The 21,176-nt window shown below is 34.2% G+C and overlaps 1 protein-coding gene across 1 annotated transcript; it reads left to right on the forward strand.

Annotated features, from left to right (window-relative positions):
* Positions 1–1,316: 1,316 nt before the first annotated feature.
* On the forward strand, positions 1,317–8,677 carry LOC144574850 (protein sym-1-like). Its single transcript, XM_078324931.1, has 10 exons — positions 1,317–1,581; positions 2,584–2,674; positions 4,472–4,892; positions 5,176–5,263; positions 5,721–5,815; positions 6,001–6,073; positions 7,389–7,481; positions 7,611–7,697; positions 8,043–8,123; positions 8,301–8,677. The coding sequence occupies exons 3-9, from the start codon at positions 4,525–4,527 to the stop codon at positions 8,121–8,123; spliced, it is 885 nt and encodes a 294-aa protein (XP_078181057.1). The 5' UTR covers positions 1,317–1,581; positions 2,584–2,674; positions 4,472–4,524; the 3' UTR covers positions 8,301–8,677.
* Positions 8,678–21,176: the final 12,499 nt, after the last annotated feature.

Raw genomic sequence — 21,176 nt, forward strand, 5'->3', positions numbered from 1 at the left:
AAAACATATTGTTAGGAATTTATTCAATTTTAATGTGATAAATTATGTTGCAGTTTGTGTGGCGAGTATGATTTTAACTAAATTTAGACTTCTACAAATAAAATAGATGTATTTAAGCCAAAAAGATAAATTATGTGATTGGAGGGTTGATATTCAATTTGAATATTCATCTTTCAATCTCAACCGTTGGCGGATCAGGACAACTACGTGCATAATATAATAATGGAGATATAGCTTGGAAGAGTTTGCTACTGTTCATTGAAGCGCTGTCACCTTCCCGATCGTTCGATTTAAATCCAACGGACTGCGATAAATCCAGATCTATCAGCATGATGCGTGTTCTTCATTGGTTCATTTTACTTTGAACCCTCTGCTAGAGGTGCTACTTTTACCCGATTACCCGGATCCATTTAGTTTGAATAGGGTATGGTTTAAAAAATATAACCGATTAAATTATGGGTATGATTACAAAATTAATAATTTAATATTCGACCCGGATCCGAACCGAAACCGATACTGTAATGGGTAGGATATGGGTTTCATTTAATTATCCGACCCATAACCGAACCCGACCTGATACTCGTATAAATACCTGATAAAACATATATTAATAACTATAAATATATAAAAATACAACTTTGCATATTAATTTTTGCATAAGCTGTGGTGAGCCCAGTATTTTTTTGAATGTGAGAAAATAGAATGCAGTCACATATTCGCTATGTTTATACACATAGATGGATGTCAAATTTATTCCTTCCATAACAGGCACATTAATTTTTTAAATAAAATTTATTACTATGAATACATCCTTCAATATTTGCCTTGATATCCTCTACATACTAATGGAAATTTATTGCTCTCATTGATATGTCATTTCTACAAATTATTAGTATTTCATTCATAGATTTTTGGAGCCATAGAAAAAGAAATCGTCATTTCTAATATTTTACTTTTTAAAAATTATATCTCTTCTTCAATAATTTTTTATTTTCAAAAGTTATTTTTTCTCCATCCTCCTGATTTTTTGTGACATATACCGTTTTGGATTCGGAATTGTCCCGTATCCAAACCAGACCTGGTAATCTACAAACAAGTTATGAATATCTATCTATCCGGAACTGAAAGATTACACTCAAAATATCTACAGGTAGATAGATATCCAGATCTGAACCAGATTCGAATTAAAACAAATAAGTGTATGAATCAAAATTCGGACCCGAACACTTTTATAATACGAGTAAAATTATAATATAATAGTATCCGGACCGAACCCACTCGATAGCACCTCTACCCTCCGCCATTGCCTCTTCTTCTTTCTTCAATCATTTTGCCTTCAACCCCACGCCTCCACCTTCACCTGACCTAAACCCTTGCCTCCGCCTTCAACTAACCTCTCCTCTGTCTCTTCCTCTTCTCTCCCGTCAATGTCTCCTCTACTTGTCATTGTCTTCTCTCCGCAAACCCTTCGCCTTTCTTAAACCTCCGGCTTCATCCTCTTCTCCGTTTCTTCCTGTTCTCTTCTATCGCCCAACCTTCTCTCCTCCGGCAATAAGATTTTTCAACCACAGCCAGGCCAAGGTAACATTTTAAAATGATTTTATTTACGTTTTTCGCTGCTCTGGATTTCTTCTCTGGCAATGTTTCTAAAACAATAGTTGATTTCACATTGGGTAGATTTTGGGATTTAGGGTTTCAAGTTGTTTCAAGTTTTTAGCTGTACGATTTTGACAAGAGAGAGCCAATTTTCGATTTTAAGGTTTAGGGTTTTGCAAAATTGAAGCTTTAGGCAACTTGATGTTTTGTCTGACTGTTGATTCGAACTTTAAGCTTGCTTAATAGGTAGATGATAATTGAGAGATTCAATTCATTAATTTATGTCTGTCTCCGTTATTGCATTTGAACCCCATATTTTTTTTTTATTTTAACGAAATGTAAAACACAATTTTCTTCATATGATTTTAATAATTCAGAAGTTTAAGACTTTGTTTCAATTGATTTACAAGGGTAATTAGTTAAATCTTTTAAGACAAAAAAATTGTCACTGATAAATCTACCAGCAAAGGTAGAGGCTCTATGCCAAATAGCAAAATTATGAGTAATAGTTAACATTAAAGAGTGATTGAGTTGTTTGTGTATATTTTCAATAGTTAACAGTAAATTCGATTTCTAGGTTTGTTCAGAAAATGAATTTCTAGGTTTGTGACAAAATTGGGTCATCGTTTTCTCAACTGTTGTTTGGTTCGAATAGAAATGGAAAATTGCAAACTGGTATATTACCACACCTGATTCATCAATAAATTAGGCACAATTGCATGAAAGAAAGTAAGTGATCAGAGAATATTGTCACTTATGGTAATTGTCACTTACTTTCTTGCCTACACCATATGGTTTTCTCTTATTTGTGTTAACCTTTACTGGTAATTGCCACACATGTTCTAATTAAACTGTGTTTTGTTATTATTTGAATAATTTTTCTTCTTACACTATATTATAAATCAATCTGTAGCACTAATTAAGTTGGTACCAGTAATTGTTTACATACTGATACTTTCATGTTCGTTTTTTTTTTGTTCTTTGTAGTTTCAAAATTGATATTGCTTTGTAAATGCACATAAGGATGACATTCTGAAAAGGAACTTGAACATTTTCTTGATCATTAGCAGAAATTGAGGTATTATTCTTCTCTTTCCTCTCTTCTCAATAGTGTCTTTTTTAATATTCTCTTCTCAACAGTGTTACAAACTGTGAATGTGAACTCTTTTTTGTTAGCAGCCATAGGCTACAATGTTAATAGGTATGTTGATTTCATGCTCTATAAAAACTTCCCTTCTTACTTTATATCAAGGTTCTAAATAGCGTTTATCGCGTCATAGCGGGAAGCCTGCAAAAAAAGCTATAGCGAAAGCTATGCTAAATAGCGTTTTTTTATTTTTATAAAAATTATATCATATATTTGTACTAAATATCAATATTATCTAAGTCTCATAGAACAATAAATAACATCAAATTGATTAAAATATTATAATATTCATATTGAATCAATATAAAGTCCAAATTGCGACTCAAAATATCCATAGTAATACTAATATCATAAACTATTGATATTTTTCTATTCAAAATACATTCACCATCATGACGTAATCTATCTTTTTTCTATTTAAATTTCAAAATAGTCTAGACATCATGGCATAATTAACTATCTTAATCTATTCAAAATATTAAAACTACCATATAGTAAGTATCATTTTGTTACTTCAAGAAATATCTTAATTTATTCAACCTGAGTCTTTATATAAAACCCATATAAATTGAAAAAAAAAGAAAAGAAAAAACAGCTCATGTTGCATAGCGCGTTGTAGTTTCCTTATTTGATTTCGTTTAATGAATCTCTCATTTAATAATTAATAGTTAAATATAAAGCTTAGTACGTCAATTGCAAAAAAAAATTGACGGTTAAAACCTAATATGAGCATTTATTTAAAGTCCATATAAATTGAAAAAAAAGAAAAAAAAATAGCTCATGTTGCATAGCGCACGCTATTTGCGCTACACGCTAGGCGCTATAGCGGACCGCTATTACCGCTACAGCGTCCGTAGTTCAAATAGCGCGTTTGATACCATAGCTTAGCATATAGGGTCCAAAAAAACTATAGCGTGCTATTTAGAACACTGCTTTATATTAATAGATCTTACCTAACTTAGTACCAGTAGCTCTACATGCATTGGCATATCTCCATTTTCGGTTGTGTTGTTGTTTTGCAGTTTCAATATTTCCTCCAATGCATGACAATTGAGTTACATTCTGATAAGAAGCTTTTATTTGTTCTTCTATCAGTTTCAATATTTATCTTCTTAGTTTTTGGTTGTGTTTCATTCTGAGTGACATTCAATACTTGTTTAATATTAAGTTGAGGAGGGTTCAAATGCCTCCATTTTTTGTGCCTCCACCATGCCTCCATTTTTTAAAACTTTAATAATTCAAAATTTAAAACTTAAAAGTTAAAATAAAACCGTTGGATATGATCTACATTATTTTATTTATGCACGTACAAAAAATCATGGCTTTTCAATTTGATTTTGATTGTCATCAAGAGTTTGTAAAAAATGCACTAATGTGGATGATTTCTAGACGTTGATTTTTGAACTTATTAATTCACATAAAAACAAAATTGAAATGTGATAATTTTTTATGAGCACATAGAGAAAATAATATAGATCACATCTAACGGTTTTATTTTGACTTTTAAGTTTTAAATTTTGAGTTATTAAAGTTTTAAAAAATGGAGGCATGGTGGAGGCACAAAAAATGGAGGCGTTTGAACCCTCCTCTATTAAGTTAGACGATAAAAACAAATTTATAAGCTAATATTTGAATTGAATTAAATAATGAGACATCTAAGCCGTTCTATAAAAAAATAGTTTGATTCGGGTAAAAACAAACTGAACCATCCCATCTCTTTTTGGGAAGGCCTAAACCCTCAGAAAAACCCTATCAACGCATTGGATAGGGGCATTGCTGTCATGGCGTCAATCCTCAGCAAGCTTCCGCTTCCTGTGACAGCCATGGAGTCCCTCCGATTTCCTCCAAAGACAACCCAATTCCGCACAAGTTCCTTCCGACTCCGACCCGCTCTCATGCGAAAATGCCTTCCTCAAATGCAACTTCCAGCTTCTTCATGCTACAACTTCTCCAACACCTCTTTGAGCTCTGGATCCGATAACTGGGGTCTGAGAAATTTGAATCACTTTCAGTTTGGAGCTCTATCTGATGGTGCTTCTCGAGGAGGTGGAAGCAACACTAGTGGAGGAGGCAGTGGCGGCGACGGTGGTGGAGGTGGAAGTGGAAGTGGAGGTGAAGAGAGTGGGAACGATGAATCAATTTTCTCCTGGTAATCATTTTTCCCTATTATTTATTTATTTTTTCTCTCTCTTTCTGTCAGTCCTTACACGACTCCCAATATGCCTTTCACTTTTCCAGAAATTTGAATTGAAATCAGTAAACTTTAAAAAATGATGTCAACAAATGTAGGAAAAGTTTATTTCTTTCCATTTTTCTTTTACCTCTTTTACATTTTAATATTTCCACTTGGATGCATAGTTGTTAGTCGATACTTTCATTTTACTGTCAATTTAGAACAAGTACTAACAGATTGATAATGTATATTTGTACAGGTATCTGTCGGCTCTGGATAAATATCCAATAATCACAAAAGCCATAACATCTGCCATTCTAACTCTTATTGGAGACCTAATATGCCAGGTGCATTTTTTTTTTCACTATCTATTTGACACTTTATTATCCCGACGCATGCCTGAAATTGGTAGATTTTGCCATATGCTGATGGGAAGTTGGATGTCTGATAGTTAGTTCAGTGACTGTAATTGCAATTCTTATAGTCAAATAGTATCACAAATTTATATCCATGCTTCTTTCTTGGCACACGTGTTATATGGGATGAAATTCTTCTGAACCTGTGATTTATTACAAATTACAAACTGAGTAGTGTTCGAATTTAGTTTGTAATTATTTTAGCTATGCTAGATAAAATTCTTCTTTACATTATGCTAGATAAGCACAAATCTTAGAAGAGTAGTTTTTTTTTTTTGCTTTTTAAATAATACAAAGATAAACTTACTCAGTTAATATTTTAGCTATGCATTTAACTAGTTGATCAGAAGATAATTAATTAATTGAATGCTGTTTGTGATTTGGGCAGTTTGTGATCGACAAGGTGACAAAGCTAGATTTGAAGCGTACTTTTGTGTTTACTTTCTTGGGACTTGCACTTGTTGGCCCAACGCTACATGTTTGGTAATTACTATACATTTTTCTTCTTTTTACATGCGCGCACACAACCATTCTATCCTGTGAATGTATAAAACAAAATATTCATTTCATTAAGGATTGATAACTAAGGATGACAATACCAGATTTTGCTTGCAGCCTTTGTGTTTGTTATATGTTGTATTTTATCTAATGTAATACTTTATATTTAGGTACTTGTTTTTGAGTAAGCTAGTTACAATGCAAGGTGCATCTGGTGCTGTTGTTCGCCTTTGTCTTGATCAGGTATCAAATTTGAAATATCTGTTATTTTTTTGGGAAAATTTCTAGTGTGCCCATTCAAATTTTTGAAATAGCCAATTTCTCCATCAAAGCATCAAAGCATCAAAATATCCAATATCCCCATTCAAATTAGACATTCTTTCCTTTATACCCATTTAACTATTTAACATTTTATTTGATTATTTTAAAAATATTATTGACCAATATACCCTCTAATTTTAACTAGTCCTCTTCTCCTTCCTCCTTGAAATCCATCTCTCATCCTCGCCATCTCATACTCTGTCTCACTTGTAAATTTTTTTTCACATCGTAGTTTCTATGTGTAGTGAATTGAAAACAAAGATTACATCAATCAATTACCGAACCAAATGAATTTAATATTTGTGCAATGGATGAACTACCTTGCTGTTAAAAGAGACGTTCTTTTTCAAACAAAAACGATAAAACTTACAAACAAGCCCAGCAACATGATTTTGATTCCATGGAAGAAGTATTTCCTAATTCATATAAGTTCAAATTAGAAAAGAATTACGAAAGATGCCAAGAGCTCGAATCTGCTTCCATTGACGGAGTTGAAATTCAAAACAATGATGAGGACGCGCGCAGTTGAATCAGATGAGATATCTTCAAAAAAAAAAATAATGAGGCGGTCTTTGACGTATGTTACAATTTATCACAATTCAATTACACTTAATTTGTCAGATCAATTGTACAAGAGGAGATGGCCTTTTGCTGTATTTTCTCAATTTGGGGCTTATTTATATAATTGGTTCTCAGATCCTTCTTTAGGACTTCTATTAACTTTTTTGTCCTTGAAAAATATGCACTCTATTGTATTTATAAATCTCCAATAATGGCTATAAACTTCGTATACTGAAATTGTAAGTCTTAATTTTACTTTTTTTTCATTATTGAGTATAATGTCGAATTGAAGTATCATTTTAGCTGAGAGAACATTGTGTCTTTTATCCAACTGAACCGTACAAGTTACAACTGAGTGTCGCTATGAAAATCAGTACAGAGATGGTGAGAAGGAGATAGATGGATTCTAGGCAGGAAGGAGAAAGAGGAAATGTTTTAAAGTCAGGGTATAATGGTCAATTTAAGTTATAAAATAATAAAATAAAATGTTAAATAGTTAAAAGGGGATAGAAGAAATAATGTTAAATTTGTATGGGGATATTGGATATTATGGTATTTTGATGGGGAAATTGGCTATTTCAAAAATTTAGATGGGCACACTGGAAATTTTCCCTATTTTTTAAATGTGTTTGGTATGCTGTATGCATGCAATTTAACTCAATTTTATTGGGTGCAGTTCTTATTCTCCCCTGTATTCATAGGAGTTTTCATGGGTTTACTCGTTACCTTAGAAGGGAAGCCTTCTCTTGTCATGCCAAAGCTTAAACAGGTGATGCCCATCTTCTCCCTTTTCTTTTCTTTTTTGTTTATACATTTGGGTATGTTGCTTTGATTATATGGTGAAAAGGAATTGTTTTTATGCTTTTAATTTATTGAATTATCTGTCATACTATTCCAGGAATGGTTTCCATCAGTTATTGCGAATTGGCAGCTGTGGGTTCCCTTTCAGTTTCTTAACTTTTACTTTGTCCCACAGAAATTCCAGGTACCATTTATTCAATTGTTCAATGAGAAAAACAATGTGACTACAAATCAATACTGTACTGTATACCAATAACTATATGATTAAAATGAAGTGGGTTGTGCTGCTATACTGCATAGGTAAAGTCCGATAATGCTGTGTAGAAGATGCCAGTTGGTAACAGTTGGTGCAGTTAATTATTTTCGCAGGATATACATTTCATTTATTTTATTGTTTTATTGTTTTATATAGCCAAATTAAGAATACTTGGGTTATTCTTCAGATTCTTTAGTATCTTTGGGTTGATAAAAGCAGTATGAGAACATTTACCATTATATCTTGAAACTATACGCTTACATTTATTGCCAGGTACTTGCAGCTAACTTTGTTGCACTTGCTTGGAATGTGATACTGTCATTTAAAGCCCACAAAGAAGTAATTATAAAATAGGTATAAGATTGATGCTCCTCAAAACTCGTTATATATGATATTTTATGGGGGTATATCTCCATTTTCTTGTTGTAAAAGCACCTCATCAGATGCGTAATATTGTTTCCCTTCTAGTGTGGTTGTGTAGCATTTTGGGATTAACATTCTCCATATAACTAAATTGTAATTTTCTTGTAGAACTGAAATTGAATCAGTCATGGCTAGGGGCAACTATTGACCACATTTGCTTGTGCTGCAAGGGTAGTAAATTATCACCTGTAGGTTATGTATCTCTGTACCAATTTTGGCTAGTGTTGTACTGGTACAGTGTGTAATCTCTTGCTAGAGAATACTGTAATTTTCTTCTTTGTGGTAATGTAATTTTCATGTATATTTTTAATTTGATTGTACGTTTATGTAATCCATCTTTTATGTGGGTTCTTTTTATGACTTTTCTCCAGCTTATAAATATCATGCCTCCGCATATTAAATGTGTCATAATTTTGGTTTTGAAGTAAACTTGTTATAGACTAATAATAATATTTTTGTAAAATGCACAATGCCAATGCACTAATAATGCAATACAAATAAATCCAGAAAAGTTATTTTGGACCTGACAAGGTTCACTTGTACGCCAAATGGTATATCTATGTTATTTTTTTCCAAATTTATATCTTGTTTTAGAAGAGTAATAATTATAGGGTAATAATTCTGTTCATATGGAGAAAATTGCTTAAATTTCGTTCAGTAAATGATTTATTTTTGTTCGTTCTAAGAAAGTCATGTAGAAATATGTGAAATATTCACGGTGATTATATTAGGATCCTCATAATCATACTAATGATTAGACGTACTGGTAGATCCGTATTGAACAAGAATTATCTTAATTTTAATTTTTTAATATTAACGTAATAGGTTTCGGTTATTCAGAAATGTTAATGCATTCACACGACGCAATTTATCAAAATAATTAATTGAGAAAGGAACAAATCCACTCTTAATGAAGAATAGAGAGCAGCTAATGCACGTTAAAATTATGTTCCTGTTTTGAACGACTAGTCAAAAACCAGTACACCTATTGTCAAACCAGGTTGCATGGAAATAAAACATCTGATTGCTATTAAATATAATATAATATTAGATTAGTATTAAATAAACTATTAGTTTAAATATTAAACTAAATATAATAGTAACATGAGCTACGGTGAGCCATGGAGTAAAACGCATTTGTACTCCACGCCGTATTTTCATTTTGAAAGTCTAAACGACCGATCCGAACCGTTAGATGTGATCTCCATATTGAAATGTGCTTGGAGACCAAATTTTACATTTTTTGGAATTTTTTTACTATTTATTAAGCAATTTTGAAAACTGCTGTTTTGCTGTGAACAGTAAAAAACAGTAAAAATTTCTGGACCATCGGATCAGCGATTTTCAAAATTGCTTAAAAAATAGTAACAAAATTCCAAAAAATATAAAATTTGGTCTCCAAGCACATTTCAATATAGAGATCATGTTGAGCGGTTCGGATAGGTCGTTTGGATTTTCAAAATAAAAATATAGTGCCATGGAGCACCAACTCATTTTACTCCATGACTCACCATAACCCATCTCTTTAAAATGTAGATTAGTATAAATAAATATAAATTAAATTAGATTAATATTAAATAAAATGTTAGATTAAATGTAATATAATATTAGTTTAAATGTTAAATGTAATATAATATTAATTTAAATATTAGATTAATATTAAATAAAATATTATATTATATTAATTTAATTATTTAATGAAATATAATATTAGTTTAAATATTAGATTAATATTAAATTAATAGAAGTGCGTTGTTGAATTAGACTAATTTTATTTTGTATTGGCTGGCTGGCTGGCTGGGACGGAGGGACCATATATTGCAGAAAGTAAAAAACAATGGATGAAGATGTATTAGCTATTTTTTTTTATATTTATATGTAGCTATCATGCTTACAGTTCAATAAACATGGATGGTTTAATAAAAGAACATGATATATCTAAGTTATTAATTGTTGTCATATTTTTACCAGTACAAAAATGTAAGGTACACACCTGGAATCCATGAATGGAATCTTCATCGGAAACACAAAACCATGGACATGGCTAAAACAGGCGTAAAACAAACATAAGAAATTAAAAATCATTAGCAACGAAATTTTTATTATGGTTTGAATGTTCTAATAAACAAAAGTTGCTATTTTTTTATTAAACATAAAATGCTGTTGACATTGCTCTGTCCTTCTACTGTTTGCAAATCATGGATTTTGTTCCTGTATGCGATTTAAAATGGTGAATGATTGTTTTGACTGAAATATAAACTTTTTTTTTTTTTTTGCTTAATTTACAATCTAAGGTGGAACAAAAGACAACTAGACAAGTTTAGAACCAAAAGCAAATGAAGTAAAGAGAGAGAACAAAAATACGCGCAAACTTAGCCAAGTGACTGTATTTTGAGCCGTTAGCAACGGAATAACTAATACAAGTAACGGTTTTCACAAACCGTTGTACAGCACTATCTTGAATAAATCGTTACTGATAAAATAACCGGATTGTTGACTATTCAATAAATCGTTGATCGTTTAGAACACTATTTTGATTAGGGATGTCAATGGCACTCTTTTATTTGTTTATCCGATTTGTACTATATATTTTTTTTGTAAACTTATCAGTTACATGTACGGATAAAGATTTTTTTCGTTATCTAAACATATAAGAGTACAAATAAAGCCTATTCCGTATTTCTTACCCAATCGGATAATTATAAACAAAGTTATATATATTATATATATATATTAATAAGTAATAAAGATTCATTCTCAACTATTTTGGATAGTTGTGTTACACTTAATTAACTATTAAAACACGTAAATAAGTTTCAGCAAATCCCAATAAAATTTAAATCTTTAAAACACATACTTATGTGTGAAAATGAATGTGTTTTAATGTGTTATTTAATAAATAATAAAAATAAATATTATATTAGCATTACTCGTTATTTACTCAGTACTGTTTTGTTAACCGACAATCATAATGAGTAAGGGGAGGATACGATATGGGTAAGTTAATTCGTAGCGGGTAAAGATAGAGTGCAGATAAGGATAATTTGTAATGGAGATGGATACACAAATATTTTCATTTGATCCTTATCGTACCCATTGACATCTCTAATTTTGAGTGTACCAGTATCGGATCATTACTAATCATTACTAACGGTAAGTATTATAAATAGCTAGCTATAGCGGCACTATAGCTTTTTCGGACCATAAACGCTAAGCTATGAGATAAAAGTGCGCTAACTCAGCTACGACCGCTATAGTTACCGCTATGCTACTGTTACATCTCTTAAAAAAAAAATCGTAAAACGTTATAACGTTTTTAAAATGTTATGTAACGTTTTTCACTGTAAAACTTGATAAAAATGACAATTTTATGAAGGCTGGATTCAATTAAAACGTTATAATGTTTTATACACTAAATTATGCGTTTTATACACTATTTCTTGCATTTTTCACTAGCTGAATCGTTATAACGATTTACCAAAACGTTATAACGTTTTATCCGACAATGTGAGGGTCTATTTAGCAAAATTCTGTCTCTTTCTCTCTCACTCAGTCCCTTCTCCCTGCCTCTTGTGTGTTCCGCCAAAGAAAGAAGAAAAGAGAGAGAGAGCTTCTCCTCCCTCAAAAACTCACCAAAACTCCCGTGAAATTGAAGGAAGGAGCGAGAAATTGGTTGCTTCTCTCATCTAGCTCTCCCATTCGGTATTCCCTTCTCTCCTCTTCTCCCTCAAAATCTAAATTTCACCATTGTTAGGGTTTTTCATTTTAAACCCGAGATTTGTGTTTGAATTACTTGTAAACTAGCTCCTTGAGCCTCCTTGGTTGTTTATGTGTTGATTCTTTTCTCGATTTCACCTCGATTTTGGATTCCCATTTCTAGGGTTTTTGGTACCAAATCCAAAATTTGGAAATGTTGTTGATCGGTTAGGCTAATCCGACCAAATAGACTTGTAATCGGTAAACCTGTCTCTCTCAACCTTGACATAGAGCGATTAATTCAATTTTTGACCAAATTAGGGTTTAATTAATCGGCAAATTGAATTGTTACGAGAACCAAAATAGTGAGACGGTAAAGGAATTGTTACCAAATTGGAATTGTGTATGGTCTAGAGGACCCAAACATGAATGTGAGAATTGATAAGAGATGTTAAGTAATTAAGACCAATGAAGAAAAGGTTGACACTAAAATATATGAATTTCGTTAAGGAAAGTATAAAGAGATTAGTACAACTCAAGCAAACACTCGAACAAAGGTTAAACAAGGGTACATGTAATATAGGTGTAGGCTCGGTCAAGCAAGACTTTGCGGAACATTTCGAGACGTCTGATCCATAACTAAGCGGTACGCTCGTCGTAATCAGGTGCGGGATTCTTGGACTTGTTTGATACTTTATTTTCAGGAATTAAACTGTTATTCGTTTGTCATGTTGAATCTCATTGATTGCATCATTGAATTGTGTAAAGCATTTGCATAGCCCAATCAAATTAAACTCGAATTGATATGACTTGAGTGATTTACATGCTGGTATGGTTGTAGGTTGTGTCGATCTATTATGATATGATTTGATTGAAAATCACCACGATTTGATATGTATGTGAATGGAGTTACGAAGTTAAGCACTTGGATCTAATGAATTTGCAAAGTCGGGCTGTATGCTGGCTTTGATTCCTAGGATCCTAATGGCCTTAGGTGAACGGCCCTCAATGTTTCCCAGTACCGGTTGGGACGAGGGAGGGTGATTATGTTATGATGTGTGAATTGGAATCGTGGGTGACTAGTGTGTAACGTTTGTGGCTCGGTGGCATTCTCCTACGTGTTAATGCATTTGGATGGTCAATTGAATATTATGAACATTGGAATGATTCCAAAGATGATTTTCTTTATATGATTTGAACCAGACCTTAATAAATGGTTAAGTCAAGCGATTACAGATGGGTGTCAGATAAAGGGTCCAGCTCGGTGGAACGTCTGTAGGTGTCAGTAACCCTACAGACGAGGGTTTGATAAAGGGTCCAGCTCGAAAGAACATCTGTAATTGCTACAAGCCCTAAGGAATCGAGTTAAGCCAAAATATGTGTTGTGTTTGAAATTCATCTTGGAAATTCCGTTAACTGTGGTTCAAATTGGATTAATTGTTGTCGAGCATTGGCATTCTGTTATTTATGAATATATATCTGTTTGAACTGTTTTGGTTTGGGTTTCATTTTTGAATATGGAGTTTGATTGCAAGTCCAATAATCTAAACTGTGGCAAATTTCGCACTGAGAATTTTATTCTCACCCCCACCCTTTGGGTTACTTTCAGGTTTATTACACGGATACAGAGAGACGGTTCTGGATTTCGTTGACAGCATAACCACGAGAAATTTGGGATGTGGTTTTTATGCAAATGGGGATATTGGTAATGCATATAAAAGATCCACTGCCTTGGGTATACATATATATGTCTTAATAATTATACGCGGCAGGCTGTCATACCCAGGATTTGGGGTGTGACAGCTACATAGGTTTTTTTTTTTTGCAATTTATACAGGCTTCTGTGCTTCTATTCTTATTTCTAATGCTACATGGTCTTCTACGATATGTTAAACCAAACTATGTGCTTCTGTTTATTTGTGATTTATTCTCTCATTCTATATCGAGAAATATTCAAATATTAATTCTTCATTTTGATTGCTCTTCGCATAATATTCATTTGTAAAATTATTATCATTCGTTTCAATTGAAAGCTGATTTTGATTATTATTATAATATATAAAATGTTTAAATATGTATATTGACTTCATTTACCTTATAAAATTAATTGCTCTTTGTCTATTATAATATGTAATACTATGAAGTATGAACTATTAAATAATGTTACTTTTTAGATTTTTATTTTCTTCTTATTTGCGTAATTGATAAAAAGTATAGACTTAAATTAGTTGTCATTTAGTTGTTACATCAATTCTCTAATATTAATTATGTTGATAATTAGTAGAAATATAGAATATAAAATTTGAAAAGGGAAAATCGCTATATATGATAGCTTCCACTATAGCTACGCTATTCGCAATATCTTTTTTTTTTGTTTCCCCGCTATGCCGCTATAATCGCTATTTAGAACCTTGCTAACGGTTTATCTCTATAGTATAAACCGTTATTTACTGTTTAAGCTCTTGAGTTCTTTAATGATAAAAGATTTCTATCCACTGACTTTTGTCCACGTTTTGTTCACAGCGTCTTATCTAATACCTTTTAACTTGTTTTAATAGACTCCGCTCCCCACTCTCATAAAAGACATATTTCTTCCAATATTTTTCTTCTATTTTTTTTCCCAAATAGGTCCGAACAGGAGAATCAGTGAGACGGGAGCAGCGAATCGAATCCCTTCTTTCTGATTCTTCGATCTATAAATCTGGACAAAAAATTGTCTTTAAACGGTGACTTGATTTCGTTTGTCAAGTAATTTTTCACTGATTCTTTGATGGGAGCAGCGAGACTTACTTTCGTTTGTCAAAGAATTGTCCATCTAAAGAACTTGGGCTCGCTGATTCTTTCACCATGCTTTTCAAAAAAAGGAAAATCGAATTTGCTTATTCGATTTGTATAGTCCATATTGGAATGGGTCAAAATTGTCCTTTTCTGGAGCATTAGTTTGATTTTGTTTTTGTCATGAGCGATTTTATAGACATATATATTGGTTTGTCACAATGAAGCTTAGCTCTGTAAGTAAGTTATATATCAGTCACCGATTTAGTTATGAAACCCATAGATATTTCGTTGGGGCGTAACCTTCATAGCGACGCGCCATATCGGAACCCGGGTGTGGTGTTAAATGAGCAAGGGCCGAGTCGTCACCTCATTAGTGGCGCGCTACATCGGGCCCAGATGTAGTGGTAAATGAGCTAGGGTCTTCGCACTTTACTCGACGGGTGCGGGGCAAGGAAGCTAGCCGAGGAAAGTAGAATTCGTTTAGGTAGTTGGAATGTAGGGTCCTTAACAGGTAAGCTAAGAGAGATAGTTGATACTGCGATTAGGAGACGTGTAAATATCTTATGCGTTCAGGAGACTAAATGGACAGGCCAGAAGGCGAATGAGGTGGAGGATACAGGCTTCAAACTATGGTATACAGGGAAAGAACGAAACAAGAATGGGGTGGGCATCTTAGTTGATAAGAGCCTCAAGAACGGAGTTGTCGATGTTAGGAGACAAGGGGATAGGATCATTCTAGTTAAGTTGGTAGTTACTGATATCCCGCAAATATATCTACATTTCGGTCCTGATTTCATACCAGACAATTGCTTTAAACTGTTTAATCAGCTGTGTTTCATTGAAATATGCCAAGATTTGGTACTGCTGTGAGTTTGTTCTTGTTTTGCAGGATACGAGCAAGATTAAGGTGGAAACAAGCGCTTCAACCTTTCGGTCCGACCTCCAAGGTCCGACCCCTGATCCGACCGCCTCTGTCCGACCCTCTTGGTCCGAGTCGGACCAGAGTTATGTCCGGGTCGGACCAGCCTTCGCAGAACAGCTCTATTTCAGCTGACAGCTGTCAGGACGATTCAAACCCTATAAATAGGCGGGATTCGCTCTTTCCAAGGAGAGAAAAAAAACGACCATTTCCAGTAAAAATTGAGATCTGAGAGGAGCAAGAGAAGGAGCAATTGAAGGAATCTTGGAGAAGACTTGGAGAAGAAGGAAGGGAGCTCAAAGAGATCGACGGATTGCGAATTCTCTCCTCCTCCATCTCCATTCTGCCATGGCTTTCCCTCTCTCTTTACTTTCTTTGATCTCTAGATCTATGGATGAGTAGTTGACCTAGTTTCATGGATTAGGATCTATTTTCTTGTTTTGTATTGTATTGAATTGTTGAATCCTTGTATTGAATCTTGATTGTGTTTGTTTGCTTGTGATTGAACTGATTTTACTTGCTTGATCTGTCTTTCTTGATTGTATATGGTGTGCCTATGGATGCTTGATCACATCTACCAAGGTTATGTAACCATTACCTTTTCTTGAACCAAACCAAGCAATTGAGGTAGGAGTAGTGAACCGAAAGGTGAACCCGATCTGTAACCGACAGGTGAACATCTCCTCTAATCGATGGATTAGAGGATACCTTTAGAATTCCAACAAGCAACTAAGGTGAATTGAACCAAAACACGAAAGTTGAGGATTAGAGACCTTAGAGGGTAAAAACTGCAGTTCTATACCAAGTTAACGAACCAATATACGATAGTTGAGGTTTAGGAACATTAGGTATGGTCAGATGAACCCTACACACAAGATTTGTACCTGGTACCAGCAATCTGGTACATTAACTCAGTCTGGTCCGACCTCATTGTCCGACTCGGACCACAAAGGCCGGACCTAATGTCGGACCAACCAAGGTCAGACCTAAGGTCGGACCTCTTAGGTCGGACAGACTGAGGCAAAACAGAAATGAAATCCGAAATCCATGAAGCGCCTCTTACCATAAACCAAAACCAAGTTTATATCGCTTTCTTTACTTAGAATTGATTGATTGAATTGTTAGGAACATTAAATACTCAAAACACCCCTTTCTCACTTCTAGTACTTAACCAATTCGAGTCTAAGCCAAGTTTAGTAATTGAGTCCCGTCCCTGTGGATCGATACCTGACTTTACTACCAAGATAGGACTGTGCACTTGCAGTCTGAATCATAGTTAGGTCAAGGTTTAAACTGTACATCTTTTGGTGTATTGAAACTTTGTTCTATATACCCCTTTGGGGTGTAACAGTTACACTAGTGGAAAAACTGGAATCAGGATCGGCCTATCTGGATCGGCTATAAGAAACAACCGATACTAATACCTATCTGGATCGTTTTTATTAATAAAACCGATCCTAAAAACTAATAAGATCGGATTTTTTGGTCAACCGATCCTAATTTATGAACTTTTAGTATCGGTTCTTATTAAAAATCGATCCTGATAGTATCAGGATCGATTCTAACAAACAACCGATCCTAATTAGCATATATTAGGATCGGTTGTTTATAAAAAACCGATCCTGATACTATTAGGATCGGTTATTTGAAACAACCGATCCTAATACTTTTTTTTTTCAAAGTTGGTTATGCAAAGCAAAAAAAAAGAAAACGATCCTGATACTAATTTTTTTTTTTTTTGCAGAACCAACTTTGAAAAAAAAATAGTATTAGAATCAGTTGTTTCAAATAACCAATCCTAATACTATATTTTTTTTTTTGCAGAACCAACTTTGTGTGGTGCGCTGTATGTAGTCTATATTCTTTTTTTTTGCAGAACCAATCAGTTGTTACATTAATTTTTTTTGATGAAAATTAATGTAATTTATATTATTAAAATTTATGTGATAATATAATTAATTATTTGACATTGATATTTCATTTTGAAGTCATTTTGACTATTGAATTTTTTTATACAATCATGCATGATGCATCAATGACTTGTGTCATATAATAATATACATAGGACTTGAACCCTTGTTGTGTGGGGTTGTGATGGAACGGGTACGAACATCAGCATTTGGTCGATCGAAACCGTTAAAATGAAAGAATGTCATATTGTTGTACCCTAAATAATTGCGAATTAAATAAACAGAAATTGGTAATAATTTAAATGCTTGGAAAGACGTCAAATGATTTAAAATCTTCCCGAGATGAAGGGAAATGACATATTAAAATTCGTGGTAATATTCTACATTTAAAACCATGAATTTTGATATAAAATTCAGATTCTAACTCCAAACGATTAAAGAGTTATGGATTTTCAAAGTTTTGATGACATGGCAAACTCTAAGTGGTGCCACCTCAGCCTGGGTACCCTTAGCAATAACCCTAAGCATTCTGGGTACAAATCGGGAGCCGCAAACCTCCACCTTACAAGTGGGACCCTATGGTCAGTAGCGGAAGCGAAATTTCGTTGAAATCCAGAGATAGGTAGACTTGGAGCATGGAGATTGAACTCTGTACACCGAACTATAAGGGTTTAGGCTCACACTATACCAAGTCTACTCAAATCGTTGGGTTTAAGTTAAACTCAGTGTCCTGGCGCCTTCGACCCCTTCGATTGGCGTGGACCCGGTGCTTTGTACACCATATTTGAGCCTTTGCGCGGCTTACCAAGTGCCAAGCGCACCCTAGCAAACCCGAAGAGGACACTGTGTCCCTGAGTCTCTGACTTGTGGGACCCGAGACCCTGACTCCTTCCTCTCCTCTTTCTCGTCCTGAGCTTGGATTGAAGCTCGAAATTGATGGAAACGAAAGGAGAATTGACTAAGAGCTCACCTGAGACTGAAGAAGGAATGTAATCTCTACTCCTTTCTGCTTTCTTTTAAGCACGAGCTGCTTCCTTTTCTTCCAACTAAACCCGAGAAGAAAGGAGATTGACAAGACGATTGAGCTGAGTTAGGCAAAATTGAGACTCAGGGATTGAAATGGAACCTCTTGAGCATGTCACGATGCTATTTGAACTGTCAATTTGATTGGTAGCATGTCAATTTAAGTCTATACATGAAGGGTGCCTGGTGCAACTCGGGTGCAGTGCAAATGGATTCAATTGGTTGCCTGAATGGTAAATCGAACCTTAGAACATGATAAGGGACATTATGCGATGCCCTCTGTCATCCTTACAAACATTGAAGCGCAAGAATCAAGAAAGGCCCATGTTAAGCTTCGAAATGGCTCGGGTCCAACACAACATGGCTCGTTGGCTATTAATAGCTCACCCTGGTCCCCAGGACACGTGCCTAGAGCACCTGAAATCAGTCCAAAATAAAGGAATCTTCCTCTGCACAAATGGAGTCATGCAATCAAGCTTCCCTTCCAGAAGCCATGAAATCAAGGGCTATTATGCCATGTCATGCCCTAATGGTTGATCTAAAGGTCCAAATTGATCCAACTCATAATTGGTGACATGTTAAAGTGTGATTGGGTGATCCCCTGCACAGATACTCATGGAAAGATGCCAATTAAGCTGAAGCATTTGATCAAACACCTCTGGTCGAGATGAGACCACCTCAGCTACAATACAAACCCTAAACCTATGCCTTGCCTATAAAAGGGCACCTCAAATGAAGCTCAGAGAGCTACACCTAGACAGAAAACACAGACAACAAGCTAGAAACACACAGCCACCCTTACATACACATACACACACATCTACACACATACATTGGTGCACACACACACCATAAGCTTCCTCTGTGATAAACAAGTCTAATTCATAGGTAATTAGAACTTGAATTCAATGTAAGGTCCCTAGGGATCATATCATGTATTACTTTCATTAATAAAGTTTGTTGTTCTTGCTATTTGATCTTCTTTTGTTATACCTTTTACTTCTTTTCTGTTTTTGATGCAATAATCTTCCTTAAAAACACCTAAATAATGTATATAAACATTAAAAATATGAAATATGTTGTTTTAATACAAATCTTTCATAAAAAAATTACATTTTTGTACATTTTTCTCTATTTTCATTTACTTTCTTCTTTTCTGTCTCCTCTGATCACTTTTGCAAATTGATTAAGGGCTAGGATGAGTGTAATGAGCAAGTGGGCATCCTTGCTCATCTAACCCCTTAATTTCTTTGACTTAAAAGTGATTAAAAAGAGAAAAAAAGTGACTTAAACAAAAGATAAACACACAATGACTATTTAAAGTGAGCAAGTGAGCATCCTTTGCAGTTCTCAACCCTAAGTCCCCTTGAGAGAGCCTATTTGCAACTAGATCCAAAGAAATGATGAGATTATGCCCTTCAAATGGCTAATTTCACTATTTTGAAGGACCTAATTGCAAAAAGTGAGAAACTGAGGACCAAGATGTAAATATGCAGCAGTTATACTGCCACATGCCATTTACATTCTTTGTCTAATGAAGTTTTGATGATATTGCTCTCTAAAATCAAGTAGATATGCTCAAAACATGATTTTCAAGACAATCAGGGGCCTCTCTGCATATTTTCAAGCTCTGACATGTTTAAAATATATTAAAATGATGATTTTATAAACTTTGAATCCCTTGATCTGTGTTTTACATTTTTCTGGTATGAAGCAGTGGCCAAATGCCCCTTGAAAACCTGTATTAAACCAAACCAAACCTTTGCTCTTGTGTAGGGTGACCTGTACTAGTCTCTGGTACCATACCAAGCATGGATTCAGCACTTAATTGCATAAAAAGCTCAACTGGTACAATGGAATTCATTGAAATGTATATAAATGACCTCTGCCGACAGATCAGCTAATTCAGATCAGTAGAAGGACCAAACTGGAAAATAGACTTCACAGCCAGATAAAGCACATCAAAACACACAAAATTGATATAAACTTTATCTCATTTGGACCTTCCTACAGAAAGTTATGATCTGTCAAAGTTCAATCTTTTAAAAAAAAATGAAATTCTGTAATTAAATTGGTAAAATTACCATGTATGCCCCTATACATTGATCAAGCCATTTGACTGAGCAAATGAGCTCAGAAAAATCCCAAATTTGGAATAAAAATCCTTGACATATATATCTTTGAATCTATGAAATAAAAATCACACATCCTGTACAAAATTCAAGAGAAAATGATAAAAAAAAAATATTGAAATGTATATGCTCTTCATGCCACTTTGATCCAGATTCTAATCTAGCACAAACCAAGGCTCCAAGTTCCTCTAAACCATTCCAAATGACATGATTGACTCTTCTGAATACTCAGTTTGACTTGAAATCCCTTGTACGAGCCATTGGTACTAAGTTGGAACTGAAACCGAGACCATAAAACTCAAATCATGCCCAAAGCTTCTTTAAATATAAAATTGATGTCTCCAGAGCCTTCTATAGTCTCACACGATCTTAAACAACCAATTGATTGAAAGAAATCACAAAGAAATCGATAGAAATCGATCTGGGTCTTCATCGGTACCGATAGACACTATTCATGCCTACCCCGCCGCCTCTGATGGCCGCCGGTGACCGACAAAGACACCGTTGAACTCCTGGTAACCTCACG

The sequence above is a fragment of the Carex rostrata genome, chromosome 23, assembly GCF_964058835.1.
Source record: "Carex rostrata chromosome 23, lpCarRost1.2, whole genome shotgun sequence".
Classification (NCBI taxonomy): Eukaryota; Viridiplantae; Streptophyta; class Magnoliopsida; order Poales; family Cyperaceae; genus Carex; species Carex rostrata.

Bases quoted from the DNA above. Each gene is read 5' to 3' on its own strand.
- LOC144574850 (XM_078324931.1), top strand. From the start codon at position 4,525: ATGGCGTCAATCCTCAGCAAGCTTCCGCTTCCTGTGACAGCCATGGAG. The intron at 5,264-5,720 runs GTGCATTTTTTT...TGATTTGGGCAG, and splicing joins TTGGAGACCTAATATGCCAG to TTTGTGATCGACAAGGTGAC. The intron at 5,816-6,000 runs GTAATTACTATA...CTTTATATTTAG, and splicing joins GGCCCAACGCTACATGTTTG to GTACTTGTTTTTGAGTAAGC.